We start from the raw sequence: 17,454 nt of genomic DNA, 5'->3' as shown, positions 1-17,454 counted from the left end.
GAACTGAAGGAAATTATACTAAATGAAGTCGTCCTAGAACAAAAGGAGAGTACAACATGAGTCCTCTGAGGTAAGCTTACAAATGCAAAAGGGGCTTAATGCGAAAACTACTGTGTACATATATTCCTGGGGTGAGGTCCAGGTACTATGGCAGAGGCCAGACCTAATCCAGGATATGGCAGGAAAAGAAAGAGTAACAACAACAAAAATAAATAAGACATGAGTAGCCGGGTAACAGGGCACTTGGGTGATGTTTATATCTCCACAAGTGAGGGAAAGGGACAAGTCTTCAACTCGGTACACCAAGACATGAATGCAACATACTGGCATGAATCAGGGAACCAAGAGAGAGGTCTGCGGAGCCAGCCTCAATCCCAACTACATGGACACCCTCCCCTCTCCACCCAGAAATATTCACTTCAGAGGATAGCAATGAAGCTACAGTTCAGGGAGAGGGGTACATCTGATCAGAGCACATAGGAGCAAATGAACAAGCGAGAGAAAGTGGAACATAACCTGGCCTGCCAACCCCAAAGGACAACATTCCTGCTTAGAGCAGCCAATGCGCAGAAAGGACCATAAGGCCGGGCCCACCACGAGACACAAGATCCCTCACTGACCCATAGCACTCTGAGGGGCCACACTGGAGGCACAGTGCAGGAACTGTGCCCGATCTGATCACAACACACCAGGGAAAAATGCTAAGGACATGCAATCGAGCAGCAAAGGGGAGCAAAGCAATGAAGTCCCCAGGAAATACCAAAAGTAGACTTTGGAGCTAAAGCGTGGCAGCCCATCAGACTGAACTAGAAGCCCCCTCCTCAGGGTCAACAAACAGACCTGGAGCTATTTAGAGGATTTCTTTTCTTTTCTCTCTCTCTCTTATTTTTTGTCATTGGGTTTGGTTGTTGTTTGGGCCTTCCGTTTTGTTTTCTTTTGTAGTTTGGTTTTGACCTGTCTTCTTCTTGTGATTATCGTGTCTGCATGTGTGTCTAGATAAGATAGGCAGGATAAACAATACGGAGGAGAAAACAATGAGACCTATGCTTTCTGGGGGACACTGGAGATGAGGAGGCTTGGCAAAGGGAGTGGTTGTTAACAAACCCAGGGACAAGGGAATAGTAAGTGATCTAAAATAGGTTGCCTCGTAGGGATTGATCAAGTGCAATGTAACTGAGAGGAATTACTGAAACCTGAATGAAGGTCAAACATAATACTGGGACAAGAGTAAAGTAAAAAGGAAATAGAGGAAATACACTGGAGGCAAATGGACATTAATAGAGGTCTACATCCATGCATGTACACATGTAAATATATTTATATATAACAATAGGGAATAGATCTATGTACATATATTTATATATTAAGCATTAAGGTCGCAGACAAACATTGGGACTCTACGCAAGTACTCCCTCAACACAAGAAGAGTCTGTTCCATGATGGTCAGCTTCCAGACGCGATCACTGAAGACAAAATGGGTGTATAAGCAAATGTGGTGAACATAGCTGTGGGTGTCTGGCTATCAAAAGATATAACATCTGGTGTGTTGAAGGCTTGAAGATAAACAAGCGGCCATCTAGCTGAGAAGCAACAAAGCCTACATGGAAGAAGCATACCAGCTTGTGTGATCATGAGGTGTCCATGGGATCAGGTATCAGGCATCAAAGATCCAGAACAAAAAATCATATCAATGTGAATGAGGGGGAGGGTGGAGTGGCAACCCATATCCCACTTGTAGACAATTGGACATCCCCTTACTGAAGGGTCACAAGGAAGACACGAGAAAATCAGGGTGCAGTATGGCACCAATGAAACACACAATTTCCTCTAGTTCCTTAATGCTTCCTTCCCCCCACTATCATGAGCCCAATTCTGCCTTACAAATCTGGCTAGACCAGAGCATGTACATGGGTACAGATAGGAACTGGAAACACAGGGAATCCAGGACAAATAAACCCCTCAGGACCAATTGTGAGTGTAGTGAAACCAGGATTGTAAAGGGAGGTGGGAGAAGAGGAAACCAATCACAATGATCTTCATATAACCCCTTCTCAGGGATGGACAACAGAAAAGTGGCTGAAGGGAGACATCAGTCAATGTAAGACATAAAAGAATAATAATAATTTATAAATTTCCAAGGGTTCATAAGAGAGGAAGAGTCGGGGAGGGTGGGAAAAAAATAAAGAGCTGATATCAAGGGCTCAAGTAGAAAAAAAATGTTTTGTAAATGATGATGGCAACAAATGTACAAATATGCTTGATACAATGGATGGATGGATGTATTGTTATGAGAGCTGTATAAGCCCCCATTAAAATGAGTAAAAAGAAAATATGTCTCTTTAAAAGACAAACACCAATGTTTCCCCTTGAAAAGGGAATCTTTTTAAGGTTAACTCAAGTAGATAATGTTATATTTAAAATGTCCAGAATGATTCTATTAATAATTGTAAGAGGCAAGATAATATATATTAAATGACGTAGGAGCCATGGGAGCACAGAGGCTGAATGTTTAGCTGCTACCTGAAACAGCGTGGTCCTGATTTACCAAACAACTCTGCAGGACGAGGACGAGGCCGTTTGCTTCTGTAAAAATTAGTTTGGAAACCCTTCCTCTAATTTTCAGATTCTGTTCTATAGAATCACTAGGGAGTTGATTTAAGTTGAAACCAACTCGATAGCAATGGGTTTTAAGATTTGTAAAACTGAAATTTCACACAACATATCACCAGAAGCCCTGGTGGGGAAATGGGTTATACTTTGGTTGTAGAAAAACAAACAAACATACAAACTGAGGCTTTCTCCTCCCGTGAAGATTTAAAGTCTCAGACACTTACAGGGGCAGTTCTGCTCCATCTACAGGGTTCCTATGAGCAGGAATTAACTCATTGGCAGTGAGTTATCACCAATATGTAAGGAGGTCCTATGGCACACTGAGTAAGCATCAGGATGCTAACTGCAAGATTGGAGGGTCACCCACAACAAACTGCTCTGCTGGAGAAAGAGGAATTTTTCTGCTCCAGGTAGAACAGTTTGACTCTGTTCTGTAAAGTCACTATGAGTTGAAAATCAATTAAACAGCAATGGATTTTTTTGGTATCACATGCTATGCAAAATAAGGGAAATTCTATAGTTACATTAAATATCCTAAATCTAATGAAAATATCATATTAAGTATATGAAATACCAGTAAAGCATACACATACTATGAAGTTGGTTAATTTCTTGAAATTACTTTTAGATCGCAAAAAATTTAAATAGAGAAAAAACATAGGTATCATATAAAAATTTATACCTACTTGGCATAGGCGAACAATCTACTATCCCAAAGATCGTGGTTCCCTCTAGGTCCAGAGTGAAAAAAGCAGGAATCTGTTCCATCAAACATATTTAGCCCATCCTCTGAGTTTTTTGAAGCATGGCTGTGTACTACATCTAAGAGGACTGTGATACCCACTGAATGTGCCGTGTCAACCAATTCCTTTAGATCTTCTGGTGTTCCAAAACGGCTAAAGATGAAGAACACAGAAAAACAAGATGACAATATGCATACACTTAAATCGGTCAATCTTTTAACATGCACCAATTGTTTTAGCAATGCTGTACTATATATTTTAAATATGTAAATGTTTTATAACATCCTTAGAAATCAAACTTGCTTAACTATGGGTTATAAACCCAAGTCAATAAAATGATAAGTGTTTAATCCAGTCCATGAAATATTCAGTTTTAAAGTTTGCCAAACATAAAATTCTGATTCTCCAATGTGAGAGACCCCAGCGCGGGTCATTTTTGCTCACATGTCTCCCCTAGCTCTTTGAGTGTGTATGGTGGGGAGAGTTTGAAAATGCCATCAATTCTTTCACTGAGGCCATTCCTCCTTCACTTCGCCCAAGCCAGAGTGCCCTCAGGTACCAATGGCCAGACAGATGCGTCCTAGATGTGACCACACAATTAGACATGGTGGGTAACACATATGTACCAGTGCATGTCTTAAAAGTCAGCATGGAATGGCAAATCAAAAGCAAGCCCAGAAGACAACTTTCCTTAATCAGTATATCACCTTTTATCTTGTGATTCTTTTCTGTGTGGTGCAGTGGTTATGCCAGGCATCCTCAAACTATAGCCCACAGGCCACATGCGGCTCGCCGAGGACATTTATCCAGCCTGCCGGGTGTTTCTGCCCCATTTGTTTTTTTACTTCAAAATAAGATATGTGCAGTGTGCATAGGAACTTGTGCATCGTTTTGTTTGTTTTTTTTAAACTATAGTCCAGCCCTCCAAGGGGTCCGAGGGACAGAGAACTGACCCCCTTTAAAAGTGTGAGGACCCCGGGGTTGTGCATTAGGCTGGAATCATCAGGGTTAGCGGCTGGGAACCAATACATGTACAGACCACGGTAAATTACCCATGTACTCACTCAAGTCAATAGCATCTCTAGTGCTTGGAAGTCCTCCTGCCCCCAGACCCGCATTGTTTGGATTTCAGTATCAAGGAAAGGCACTCCCTTCCATGGGTTATAATGTCTTACCAAGAACCTCCCCAATCACTTTCCTAGTCAGGTCTCTTCCAATAAGGATGCAAGCTCTGTTCAAAAGAAATGTAAAGTCCGCCTATATGCCAACCAAATTCACTGCCATTAAGTCGATTCTGATTCACAGCAACAAAGCTAGAGTTTATTAATGTGATAATTTCTGAATATCTTTTATCAGGAACATTAGATAAGCAGCAATCTCTAAGGTTGGGTTACAATCATCTGTTATCTGAATAAAGACATGCTTAGCTTCTGTTAATTAGGCTAACATGAAAGTAGTTTATAAGACATTGTTCGAGCAAAAGGTATATATGTGTGTGTGTATGTACAACATATATAAATAATATAATATTTATTTGCTCAGAGTGAAAACAACAATAATGAATTTTTCATAATACCTAGAAGCTGCAAAGAAGCTTGTGATTTGGTAACCAAAACTGGCATAATACGCATGTTCCATGATCGCCATCAACTGAATGCAGTTGTATCCTATTGAAGGAAAGGTCAAATAGAGATTGAAAAACATATACATATAGAAAGTTAATGCACGCTATAAAATCACATCTTTATCCAAAGAATATAAAGTGTACATATAATGTAGGTTAAGTCAACTTGAGTACAGACTACTTAACATCAAATAAATCTTATTCTTTTTGTTCAGTAACTTGCAGTTTCTCACAAAAATTTTTCAGTATACCATAATTATTAGAAACACAAAATTCATAATTAGTGATTTATAAATTAATATTTTAAGTTTGTATGACCTTCTAACACAAACTTGGATTGTTAGTTTCATGAGAATTATGTTGACTAGCTATTTGAAGAAATGCCTTCATTTTACCAAGTAATACATGATATGCAAATATGCTTTTAATTTGACTTTATAATATTAAAGATGGAAATCTACATATGCTGAACTTCAATTGTACTTTTAATATTCACACTGAAGATTTTGAGAGGTAAAAGTAATTAAATAAATTGTATACTTTTTTTACCATTTTCTTAACATTTCTGGCATTTATATTATATATCATAAGAAATGTCAGTAAGTCACCTTTTTTTTTTTGCAAAGTAGCTTTTACAGAGCCAACACTAATACCACTACTTCCCGCTATTTTTTGTATTTATCAAACTAGTTAAAATTTCAAATTTGCATGAACACACACACACCCCTATCTTCCTATTTTATCCCCAAATATTTTGCTTTAATATAAAACAAATAACTCAAAGTATATACTGTATTGCTACATTTATTACATTTATTAAAATTCACCCAACTATTTTCAATATAAAGAAATAATATTCATAAGGGGGAAAGTTTGGCCCTTAAAATAAAAGTAGGAAAAGTATGTTTTCCATCTTAAAAAATAAGACTTGGGAACTGTTCCGATATTGATTGCTTTGAAAGCAACATTTCTGCAATACATAAAAGTTCTTATTCTGCTTTCAAAATCAAAACCAAATCAACAAAACTTTTATAAGTTGTTTGAAATATATATTTATATATAAGTATGTATTCAACAACACACCATTTAATATATAATCCTGTGAATTTCTAAAGCAAAGATGTGCCAAATTAATTTTATTCTTCATGTTCAATTATCTTGCAGCTTCTCACAAATATATTTCAGCAACCCATCAATACTGGAAAACTTACAATTCAGAATTGGCGATATAAGTACGCAGGAAATTATTAAATTCTCCACAATTTCATAATATACCAGAAAGTTATTATTGTTGCTTTCTTCATTATTTTTTAAAATAGCAAATGGACTCTGACAGGTTCACAGAATATATAAAGAGCTTAAATATAAAGATCCCATGTGGACTCTCCACTGGGTCAGTTGGCCTCAGACACACTTATAACCTGAGGACTTCAGTCAGAAAATATATGGTGCCTGAGGAAGTGGAAACAGCAGCTGTACCGTGATTGTTGAGCTTTTGGAAGGCGGACAAACATGGTCTTCCTTTATCAATGTCCTATATGTATATGTGGTTTTCCTACCAACCTGTGATAGACATTCTGTTTTATTTTGTTTTAGTTTGTTCATGTCCGGCTGTATCGCAGAAGTGTTATGTCCCTGGTGGTCACACTCTTGAAGTTGTGCTATATACTTTTCTGTGTTTCAGGATATGAAACCCAGCATTGATGAACTTAAAGGAAGAGCAATGTAGAATAAGGATTTCATGGGTAGATGATAAAGTAGGGTGGGGGTGGTGCTAAATGGGAGACGATGTCAAGGAATTTAGGAAAAGAATATTTGGAAACTGACTAGTAGCAATGTACAATTCTGCTTGATGTGATTGAACTAGGGAATGATATAAGCATTAACTCCAAATAAATAATAAATTAAAATAAATAAAATAAACAACTTATGTAAAAGAAATTATACCTTATTACAGTGAAGATGTTTCTTACACATTCTAATTTGTATCTCTACTATAATAAATATTATTCTTATGAAACATAAGTTTATAGTTTTTATTGTTAATTTTTATGGAATTCATTTATATTCCAAGCACTGAATTAGGTAACTCAGACAGACAGATAAGTAAGAGAATCCTTGTCCTGCTGGTTTATGTGAGAACAAGAATACAAGCAATTTATTGTTATACAATATGACAGAACATGTCAAATGCATTATTAAAAAATAATTCTCCTTATAATTAATTAATTGTGGTCTATGGAAACTGACTTCATCATAATGGATAAGATGCATAGGAAACTGAAAATATAACTGTCAGTGGCAAACCGTAAGTTTTACCAGCTCTCCTCTGGTAACTGCCTCTGCGAAACATAATATTAAATACACTTTTTTCCCCATATAGCTATTGGAGCAGTGGCTAATAGGCAGTAAAATTATGTTTAAAAACACCTCATTAACTCTAAAAAGAAAAGCAACATGTTTAAAGCAAATGGAATCAATAATTCAGAAGTATACTATCCACTCTCTTGATCGTTCGCTCGAACACAGGGTCTGTGCCGTCATGGCCTAATACACGAACATCTGAGAGGCACCAGAAGATCCCCCAAAATGTCTGTCAAATAAATTATACAGACGGGCACTCTATTCAATGATTCTGATACAGAACAAGTTCCCATTAACTGACAAATATTACTTTTTTTCTAACAGATTAAAATGAACTGGCTGTAATCAATGACCACTTAATTGGATAAAAGTTTTCTCCTGTAGAAAAGTAATTATGCTTACATATTTATCTACAGTTTTGCAAGCCATCGGTCACATTACTTGAAATTGAAATTGGAACAGTATCTTGGATTTTCATGCTCTATCTTACTCCATTTCTCTGTTCTATGCTATCACTATTACAGGGCAATTTGAGAAGCCTAAAATAAAATGTATTTCTATTACATATTTAATCTCTTAACACAAAAAGAGACACTTGTAATTAGCTTTTCTAATAAGAGAACAGACTCATTAAAATTTTATCTGAATAAAAACCTCAGTTATTACTTACCAAGGTCTTTAATTCTTGGAAGTACATTATATGTAAAATGTTTATAAGAAGCTACTTTTCCTTCATGGGAAGAAATTCCCACATGAGATTCATAAATTCTTAGACTTCTTGGCTTCTTTGGCCTTTCATGCTTACACTAGAGAATGTAAAATTATATATTGAATTAGTCCAGGATTCTAGGAATGACATAAAATGTTAAATTGATGGATGATTCAACTCAGTCAAACACTAGGAGCATATAAAAGGAATTAGCTAGCTCTATTGAAATTGCTTACATATGATAGAAACAAAGTAAAAAGTTTTAAAATCATATTAATAAATTTAATTTTAAAAAGAATCATGTATTAATCTGATTTTATATGCCTTTCTCAGAGTAAAAATATTTTATGACCTTAAGTACTTATAAAAATCACAGATGCAAATAATTTCTGAAAGCACCTCTATAATTTCAAAGGCAGGAAAGGGAGTTCAAATTTTTTAAAAGGATAATAAAAACATATATAATCTTAATTAATAAATTTATGAGGTAGCTTTTCTACGTATTTTCCTTAAAGGACAAGGATTCTACTGCAATCCCAAGATAATGAGAAATGTTATATAACTGTAGAGTTTATCATGTCACAAATAGGACTTTATTTATTTTCAGCATTCTTTATGAGTCAGTATATAAAGATTATATATATTTTATATATATATTTGGGGTTTTTTCCTTCACAGTACCAGATGCTTAGAAAACAAGAGCTCCTTTCTATATTTTATTGGCTACAAATGATATACTCATTTATGTATAACATAACAAGAACAGTATGGGCTAACATTCTAAAGAATATAAAGTTATAAAAGTAAAACATAATTTTCCTAGAAATATTGGAACATGCATTTATTCAAGGATATGCTGTTCTCACTTTATATGGGTGTTCCGGATCCCAGTGTATCCAATCATAATTCACATTATCACCTTCACGAGCCACATACTTCGCCCACGGCGAAATACGATACAGTATCTCTCCACTTTTATTAGTAATAACTACCTAAAAACAAAAAGAGATGTTACTGCTTTGAAATACTTTCTAAGATAATATATAATAATTTATATGCATGGCTATAATTAGTAACAGGGAGAATAATTTTAGGGCTCCAAATCATGACGCAGAGGTGTGGCTTTAAGGAAGATATTTATGAATATTCCTTTCCTTGTCATTAGAATATATAAATAAGGAAATATGCAGTGAACACAAATAATATATGAAAGCTACAGTTAATAACCCATCAACAAAAGGAAATTATCCTACTCTATTAAAAAAACACAATAAATGAGTTGCATCACTACCTCTTTGTTTTCCATTTCATGGTGTGACAGGTAGGTTCATTGTGCCATCCTGGCCAATAGGAACATGTGTGATTAATAAGGTCACAGTATGATTAGAGAGTGAAAAGATAAATGGCTCGGAAAGCCCCGCCCCTCTCTCTCTCTTGCTTTCTGGCAATTGGACTAGCAAAAGGCTGTTTTAGCTAGTTCTCTGCCTCAACTTGTGAGCTACACTAACTATTGGATACTCAATCCATGGATCATGTCACTAGAGCTTGAGGTTCCTTCGAGACCTGCTTGACCACGCTGCTGGTGTAGATATCACTTGAGCTTGAGGCGGATGGATCCTGCTGTCATGCACTGCTTGAGTTCGATGTCCCATCCAGGCCTGCTCCCTAAGCTTCTGAGCTGTTGACTGTTGGTGACCATCCTGCTGTTTGCTGCCTGTGGGCGGGGAGCCTGCATTGACCTAGGGAAGTTGTGCTTCCTTGACCTTGGACACAGCAGCCCTCCTGAGCTGAAGGACTTCCAGTATATTAGCTGTTCCACAGACATGAGTTGAACTGAGCCCTCTGTACTGCTGTTTGCAATAATTAGCTGTTATATTCCTTTGTGCTGCATATACCTATATCTATAATTCATCTACATCTAGAGAGGCCAATCGAATACACATTGTATCTCAATAACATTTTCAGAATATAAGATAAAAGTGAGCTTTCATTAATACAAATACCCAATACTGTATTATCTTCTACCCATTTCGCAAACACTTCAACACCCTTTCATTCCTATCATGCTTTATTTCATGAACCTAATTTTAATAATCTATTTCCATATCTTACAGCAGTATAATTTTCACTATTAAAACCAGTATTCTAAAATGCAAATAAAATTTTAATAAATCCATCCTCTTAGACATAGTAATGAAGAAATGAATTTGAATTTATCCAGAATGGTGAGGTAAGAAAGTAAGTCACATAGCAAAGTTTACAAGTGACTGAATTTATAGTTTTTCAAAAATTATTTTCTCTAACAAATTAAGCTTTTTAAAAGAATATAAAGCATGATCAGAAATATTCAGACTTAGGTTTCTAGTATACCCCCAGATTTGAAAGAGAACATATTCTTTAGTCCCTTAAAATAGAGGAAAATTCTAATACTCATTCATTTTGGTAATTAAATATTTGTATTCTGCTTTACAGTTTAGAAAGGACGTTCATATTCATTATCTCATTTAATTTCAGAGAATCATTACAAACTAAACATTTAGTAAGATTAATGGAGATTCCTGGAGTCCCAAGGTCACTGAGATACTACATTAAACGCTGAACAGGAAGTTACTGATACCTCCTTCCTTACTTTTAACAGACCTCTGCCGCACTGTTGCCCAGTGCCAATTCATGGTTTATAATGAACAAAGAGCAATTCATGGTTTATAATGAACAAGACAGGTGAGCGGGGAAAAGGCAGTCCTCTATTCATCATTGTGCCTCTCAGTTATTAAAACTCATCGGAGCTAGGTATTGATATTACGCAAGTAACTGTCACAAAAACACAGTGCACATAGTACCAACCCACTTAAGGAGTATTTTACACACAATTTTATTTTCTTTGAGCCACATAAATCTCTAGTAAAACATATAAACATTACATATATAAGAAAACATATTTTTGATCAATCAACACACATTTGACTATGTAGAAACTATAAAACAAAACATAACTGAATTCACTGTTGGCAAGCTAATTCGGGCTCTTACCCACCTAATGGTAATAGAGTAGGTGGCATTAAGATTTCTGAGGCTCTAAATATCTACGGGAGTAGAACGTGCCCTGTTTCTCCCTGGGAGAAGCTGGTGCATGCGAACTAGAAACATGTGATTAGCAGCACAACTCTTAACCCACTGACTCCCCAAAGCTCGTTACAGCAAACTAGAAATTAATCTTTAATGACTAGAATTCTGCCTAATCTATTCAATTATCGATTCTATCTTCTGCAAATGACTCTCTAATAACCACCCCTCACACATGCAAACGTAAAATTGATGATTAACACATAGTCATTTTGAAAGAGGTCTACTAGTAGCAGAATATTTTAATTTTTATGTAAGGAATGTTAAGACACTCCATACTAAATATAATTTCACCATCCTTTGGAATACATATTTGTTTATCTTGCTGTATATACATATATCCTCAGTGGTTAGCAAGGAGTGATGAGTATTGGACAAAACAGTTCCCCATTGTCCTCTTACATGCTTTGTGGGTACCAAGAACTGTAAGAATTTGACTACTTTTTTACTTTGACCATTGTCAATAGTGTCTTTTATAAAGAACGACCTAAAAGATGAAGACAAAGAGGAGGCTTGTTTAGTGCTTGATAAAAGATTGATTCCTCAGGCTCAATATTCGTCATCTATGATATAAAGTTATTCATTGAGTGAACAGCATTAATTTGGACCTTATAGTGTAAATGGCATGAGATATGAAAGACAGAGTAACCAAAAAATATAATGGTTAAGGTGCATAATGTGCCATGAGCAATAAAGTCCTTTGTCTCTGATCCAGTAGTTGTGAGTCATTTTCTAGAATCCACAAAATAAAAACAAATGTATTATTAATATGTGATTAATTCAAATTAATAAATAATTGAGTTTAACCAATCACTTCCAATTAACAGGAACCCCATGTGTTCTTTATTAGAACTGCACTCGATGTTTCATCAGCTGTGATCACCTGGAAGTAAATGACCAGGCTTTTTTTTCCTAATGGTTTTATTGGCATATAATTCACATGGCATTACAACTTTGTAGTTCAATCATATTAAAAAAAGATTGTACATTCATCACAACAATGAATCTCAGAACATCTTTCTCATACTCATTGTTGTTAGCTCCTCATTTCCCCAGTGTTCCTTGCCATGTTCATAGGTATTTATTAATCCAGTTACGATCACACAAAACAAGAAAGAAGCAGTAAGAAGACCAATAACAACAACAAACAAAACAGTAAAACACCTCAATTGAAAAGAAAGCAAAAACATAAGGGGGATCAAATAATAAGGTATTATATTTTAACCTAACTACATTTGCGATATTTGAGTTTACAATGAATGCTCTTTGACTGGTAGCAAGGTGATTCAAGTTTTTGGATTCACCAGCTGCTTAATCTATGTGGGGATTCTTCAAATGGATTGTGAGCTGCCAGTGTCATCCATTGCCTTCTAGAAACTGAATGTTTGGAATTTAAGTGATGATATCATTCCCTTCTCTGATATGGATTTTATTACTTAGAATCCTGGGATCACACAGGATGAAGTGCTTCTTCCTTGTGGACGTAGTGCTAGCCAGTCCTATCTTGCATGATGTCTGCACCTGGATTTGAACCAGCAATCTTTCAGTTAGTAACTGTGAGTGCCCCAATGTGCACGACTCACGGAGCTTATTGTTGGCTAAAGATAAAACCCTAGAGCCGATATTGCAGTGGTTCTCAACCTGTGGGTCGCGACCCCTCCAGGAGTCAACAGACCCTTTCAACAGGGATCGTCTAAGACCACAAAATTACAGTTATGAAGTAGAAACAAAATAATTGTATGGTTGGGGGTCACCACAACATGAGGAACTGTATGAAATGGTCATGCATTAGGAAGGTTGAGAATCACTGTGATATGGATTATTTACTCATTCACTATGCCTTGTATGCCTCATATTTGTAAACTCTAAGATTACTCTTTAATATGTTTAACTTGTTATCTGTTTAACTTGTCTTAACTGTAATTTGTCATATTTTAAAAATCTGGTATTATAGTTATTTCTTAGGATAAAGACATTTTAATTTATTACTTCTTTTTTTCTTAGCATACAGCTAATTACCCTTCGAAGACTTAACGGCAGAGATATTTCACCAAGAAACATGAAAGTCTTGTCCAAGGGGGCGGAGGGGACGGGAATGATAGGAGTTGATGGCCTTTGAGAACATGGAAGCCCCATCTCTACAATCTTCCCCTCCTCTTCCCACTGGGTAGTGAGTGGTACAAGGAATACATCAATCAAACAAGTCATGCTAAAGATGCATCCTAGGGCTTTGTACGCTATCTAAAAGAAGCTTTCTGCACTAACTCTAGAGCACTTCTTTGTGATTGTCATATAAAAGAAAATGCTTTTCTCTGCAATTTACTTCACTGAACTTTGGAGAAATTCTGTCCCATTTGATTAGACTTTCCAAATGAACATACTTACATACTATAGCTCCCTTGTCTGACTTCTGATTTGGTATTTCTAAAATTCTCTGGCCATGGGAACCAGCTAAGTATATTATAACCACAGAGGAAAATAATGTAAACTACCGTGGAGAGATATTTCAAGGAGTACAGAATATGAAATTTCTGGATTATATTTTGTTTAGAGTATCCCCTCTCTCTTTACATCTTAATATTTCCTGGACTAGTGCTTCACTTGCTGAAGAACACATACCATCCTCAACTTGCAACACTGAGTGATTCTGTTGGCAAAAAGGATAAGGGAGAACCCGAAGAAGATGAAGGAAATACACAATCATTATACTAAAAATATTTTATCGAAGTTGAACTATTTCAGGGGACAGCATATGATCAAGAAGTAGTGGTACTGAAAAAAATTACAAGCTACACTTAAGTTGATGTAGAAAACAACAACAACAACAAAAACCCTTCACCAATCAACAGATGCCTATTGATGTAGCATTCATTCACCTGTGTCCCAAATGAAGACTGCAACTACCTAGCTAACTGCTAGAAGAGGCCCATGTTTGTTTCCATCCAAAAAAAGGTGACTGAATAAAATAAGAAATCTCTTGCACTATATCAATAACATCACAAGCAAGTAAAGGTGTCCTGAAGGTAATGCAAAAACAGCCTAGTAGTACATTGACAAAAATCTTGAAGAAATTCATGCTGGTTTCAGAATACAACACAAAACAAGGGATTTATTGCTTACGAAAGATGGAGCTTGGTTGAAATTAGATAAAATCAGAAATATGTTTCCTTGTGTTTTAAAACATTCAAAATGTGGACTGTAACAAACTATGGATACAATTGTGAATAATGAGACTTTCAAAACACTTAAACTATGCTCCTGTAAAACATGTACAAAGAGATATGGAGTCATTTGAACAGAAGAAAAAAAAAGGAGAATGTGAGGTTTAAAATCACAAATTGTGTCAGGGTCATTTTATTTCACCATATTAGTATACAAAGGAAATAATCTATGAGGCTGTATCCTATGAAGAAGACCTTAGAATCAGGATTAGAGAAAGACTTATACCAACATTTGCAGAAATCATAATTTTGGTTACTGAAAGCTAAGAGGACTTGAAGTACTTACTAATGAAAAATTAAAGCCTACAGGTTTACAATAGATTACAACTCAATATAAAGAAAACCAAAAGTGATCAACAGAAAATATCTTGAAAGAGTGAAAAGTGATGTTGTCAAGGAATTCATCCTGCTTGGATCCACAATCAATGCTCACAGAAACAGCAGTCAAGAAATCAAATGATGCACTGAATTGACAAATCTGCTGCACAAGACCTCTCTGCAGTATTAGAGAACAAAGATATCACTTGAGGCCTATGGTGCACCTAACACAAGCAATGATACTCTCAATCATCTCATATGCATGTGAAAATTGGATGAAAATACAAAAAACCTGAAGAATTAATATATTTGAATGACGATGTTGGAGAATATTAAGTAGAGCACAGACCGCCCCCACAAAAGCACAATGCTATCTGAAAGCAGGGGACTTACAGTGCTCCTTAGAAGTAAGCACTGAAAAAACTTGGTCATGTACTTTGGACATGTTATCAGGTGGAACCAGTCCTGAAGCAGCCCATCATGCTGGGTCAAGTAGCAATCCAGCATACATAAATAAGGGAGACCTTCAAGAAGATGGGTTGATACAGTGGCTGCAATAATGGGCTCAGACATAACAACTGGGAGGCAAGCGCAGAAGCAGTGTTTCATTCTGTGTGCACAGGGTAGCTGTAAGTTGAATTCAGCTCCATGGCACCTAACAATAATGACAAAAAAGACAATACCAATTCAAATGACAGACTAAGCTTATTCCAGATGATTAGATAATATCGTTTGAAATAAAGGTATTTATGCACTTTAGACACATTTATATATTTTATATATGTTCACGCATATAAAATCACATTTCTCATTTTAATATTTTCAAGGTATAAAATTTAGTGCTATTATCTTAACTAACCCCCCCCAAGGGGTGGTATTATTTATATCTCCACAGGAGAACGAGAGAGAGACACCAAGACGTGAATACAACATAGTGGCATGTACCAGGGAACCAATAGAAAGGTCTGTGATACCAGCCCCAATCCCAACTCTGTTGACAATACCGCCCCCACCCCCACCCACTCCACTCAGAAGAATGCACTTTAGAGGACAGCACTGGGGCTACAGCCTGGGGAGAGGGGCGCATCCGATTAGAGCACATGGGAGAAACAAAAAAGGATGGAGAGGGAGGAGAGGACATCCTGGCCCACCTGGCCCACCAAGCCCCGAGGATGATCATCCTGCTCGGAGCAGACAATGAACAGGGAGGACCATAGGGCCGGCCCCACCACAGCATCCCTCACTGAACCATAGCGCTGCAGGAGATATCACTGGAGACACAGCACGTGAATAGTGCACAATCTGGCCCCATCACGGTGGGGCGAAGCACTGAGGGCGTACAGCAGAGCAGCAGGGGAAGCAGAGTAATGAAATCCCCAGGGTATACCAAAAAAATAGACTGGAGACAGAGTGTGGCACCCCATCAGACTTGACTGGAAAACACTCTTAAAGGCCAACAAACAGACTTTAAAGAATTTATAGGCTTTTCCATTTTTGTCAGTGGCTTTCTTTCTTTCTTTTTTTTGCAGTGAACATCCAAAACGTTTTAATAGCAGGACCGGATCTGGGGTTAGTTTTTGTAGCCTCGGCTGGCACGTCGGCCTCTGGCCCGCTCTAACTTCCGGCCCTTGGAGCTATCATAGGGCTTGGTGTGACTGTGGGGGGTCCCTGGCGCCTTGCCGAAATGCCTGTATACGTCGCGGCCCTTGCGTGGACCAGACAGCAGGACAGTGCCACAGCCCTTGGGAGAGTCCAGGGCCAGCTGGTCAAAGGTGATGATCTTGCCCCCGGCCTTGAGGATGCGGCTGCGGGCCCGGCTGCTCACTCGCAGGGCACACACCTTCAGCTTGGGCACCTCTTGCACCCGCACGTCATCTGTTATGGTCCCCACGATCACAGCTGTCTTGTTTTCTCGGCCAGGAAGCTTCATCTTCCGGATCATCCGAGAGAGCGACAGGGGCGGCCGGTTGGTGCGACTCATGAACAGTCTCTTCAGTACAACCTGGTTGAAGGTGGAGCTGGTCCGTCGGGCCAGAAACCTGTATAGGTTGACCAGGAGGCGCAGGTAGATGTCCTGGTTCTTGGGTTCCTTGCGACTAACCTTTCGGTCCTTGTTGTGGCAGATGTCAACTCCCATGATGGCGCCTCCTGCTCAGCCGGGTCCGGAAAGCTTTTTTTTTTTTAATTTAAATCTTTTTATTGGGGCTCATACAACTCTTATAATAATCCATACATACGTCAATTGAGCAAAGCACCCTTATACATTCGTTGCACTAGTCATTCTGAAGATTCACCTTCCACTTGGGTTCCTAGAATCAGCTCGATTTCCCCCTTTTCCCCCCTCCCTCTCCCTCCCCACTCCCCTCTTCTCCCTGGTCCCTTAATAGTTTATAAATAATTATTATATCTTATCTTCCACTGCCCGGCGTCTCCCCTCACCCACCTGCCCATTGCCCATCTCCCAGAGAGGAGGTCACACATAGAGCTCCAAGATCGGTTCTCCCTTTCTACACCTACTTCCCTCCTGATGTCGCCACTCCTACCTTGGGTGTTGAGGGGTTCGTCCGCCCTAGATTCCCTGTATCTCCAGATCCCCACTGCACCGCTGTACATCCTCTGGTCTAACCAGGTCCACAAGGCAAGGTAGAATTGGGGTCATGATAATTGGGAGGGGAAGAAGCGTTTAGGAACTAGAGGAAGGTTTTGAGTTTCATTGTTGCTACACTGAACCCTGAGTGGCCC

General features: G+C 37.8%; 2 protein-coding genes across 2 annotated transcripts in view; both read right to left on the bottom strand.

Moving 5' to 3' along the window:
- Window positions 1-17,454, bottom strand: part of GBE1 (1,4-alpha-glucan branching enzyme 1) — a 394,057-nt gene that overhangs the window by 199,441 nt on the left and 177,162 nt on the right. Inside the window, exons 4-7 of the mRNA XM_075542452.1 lie at window positions 8,917-9,042; window positions 8,012-8,147; window positions 4,930-5,020; window positions 3,297-3,506 (exon numbers count right to left, since the gene is read on the bottom strand). Of these exons, the coding sequence (XP_075398567.1) occupies window positions 3,297-3,506; window positions 4,930-5,020; window positions 8,012-8,147; window positions 8,917-9,042 (563 nt within the window). The remainder of the gene's footprint in view (window positions 1-3,296; window positions 3,507-4,929; window positions 5,021-8,011; window positions 8,148-8,916; window positions 9,043-17,454) is intronic.
- On the bottom strand, window positions 16,239-16,849 carry LOC142441479 (large ribosomal subunit protein eL18-like). Its single transcript, XM_075543446.1, has one exon. The coding sequence runs from the start codon at window positions 16,847-16,849 to the stop codon at window positions 16,283-16,285; it is 567 nt and encodes a 188-aa protein (XP_075399561.1). The 3' UTR covers window positions 16,239-16,282.

The sequence above is a fragment of the Tenrec ecaudatus genome, chromosome 2, assembly GCF_050624435.1.
Source record: "Tenrec ecaudatus isolate mTenEca1 chromosome 2, mTenEca1.hap1, whole genome shotgun sequence".
NCBI classification, from domain to species: domain Eukaryota; kingdom Metazoa; phylum Chordata; class Mammalia; order Afrosoricida; family Tenrecidae; genus Tenrec; species Tenrec ecaudatus.
This window is presented reverse-complemented; position numbering and strand designations above follow the sequence as displayed.

Coding starts and splice junctions, on each gene's coding strand:
- LOC142441479 (XM_075543446.1), bottom strand. CDS start 16,849: ATGGGAGTTGACATCTGCCACAACAAGGACCGAAAGGTTAGTCGCAAG.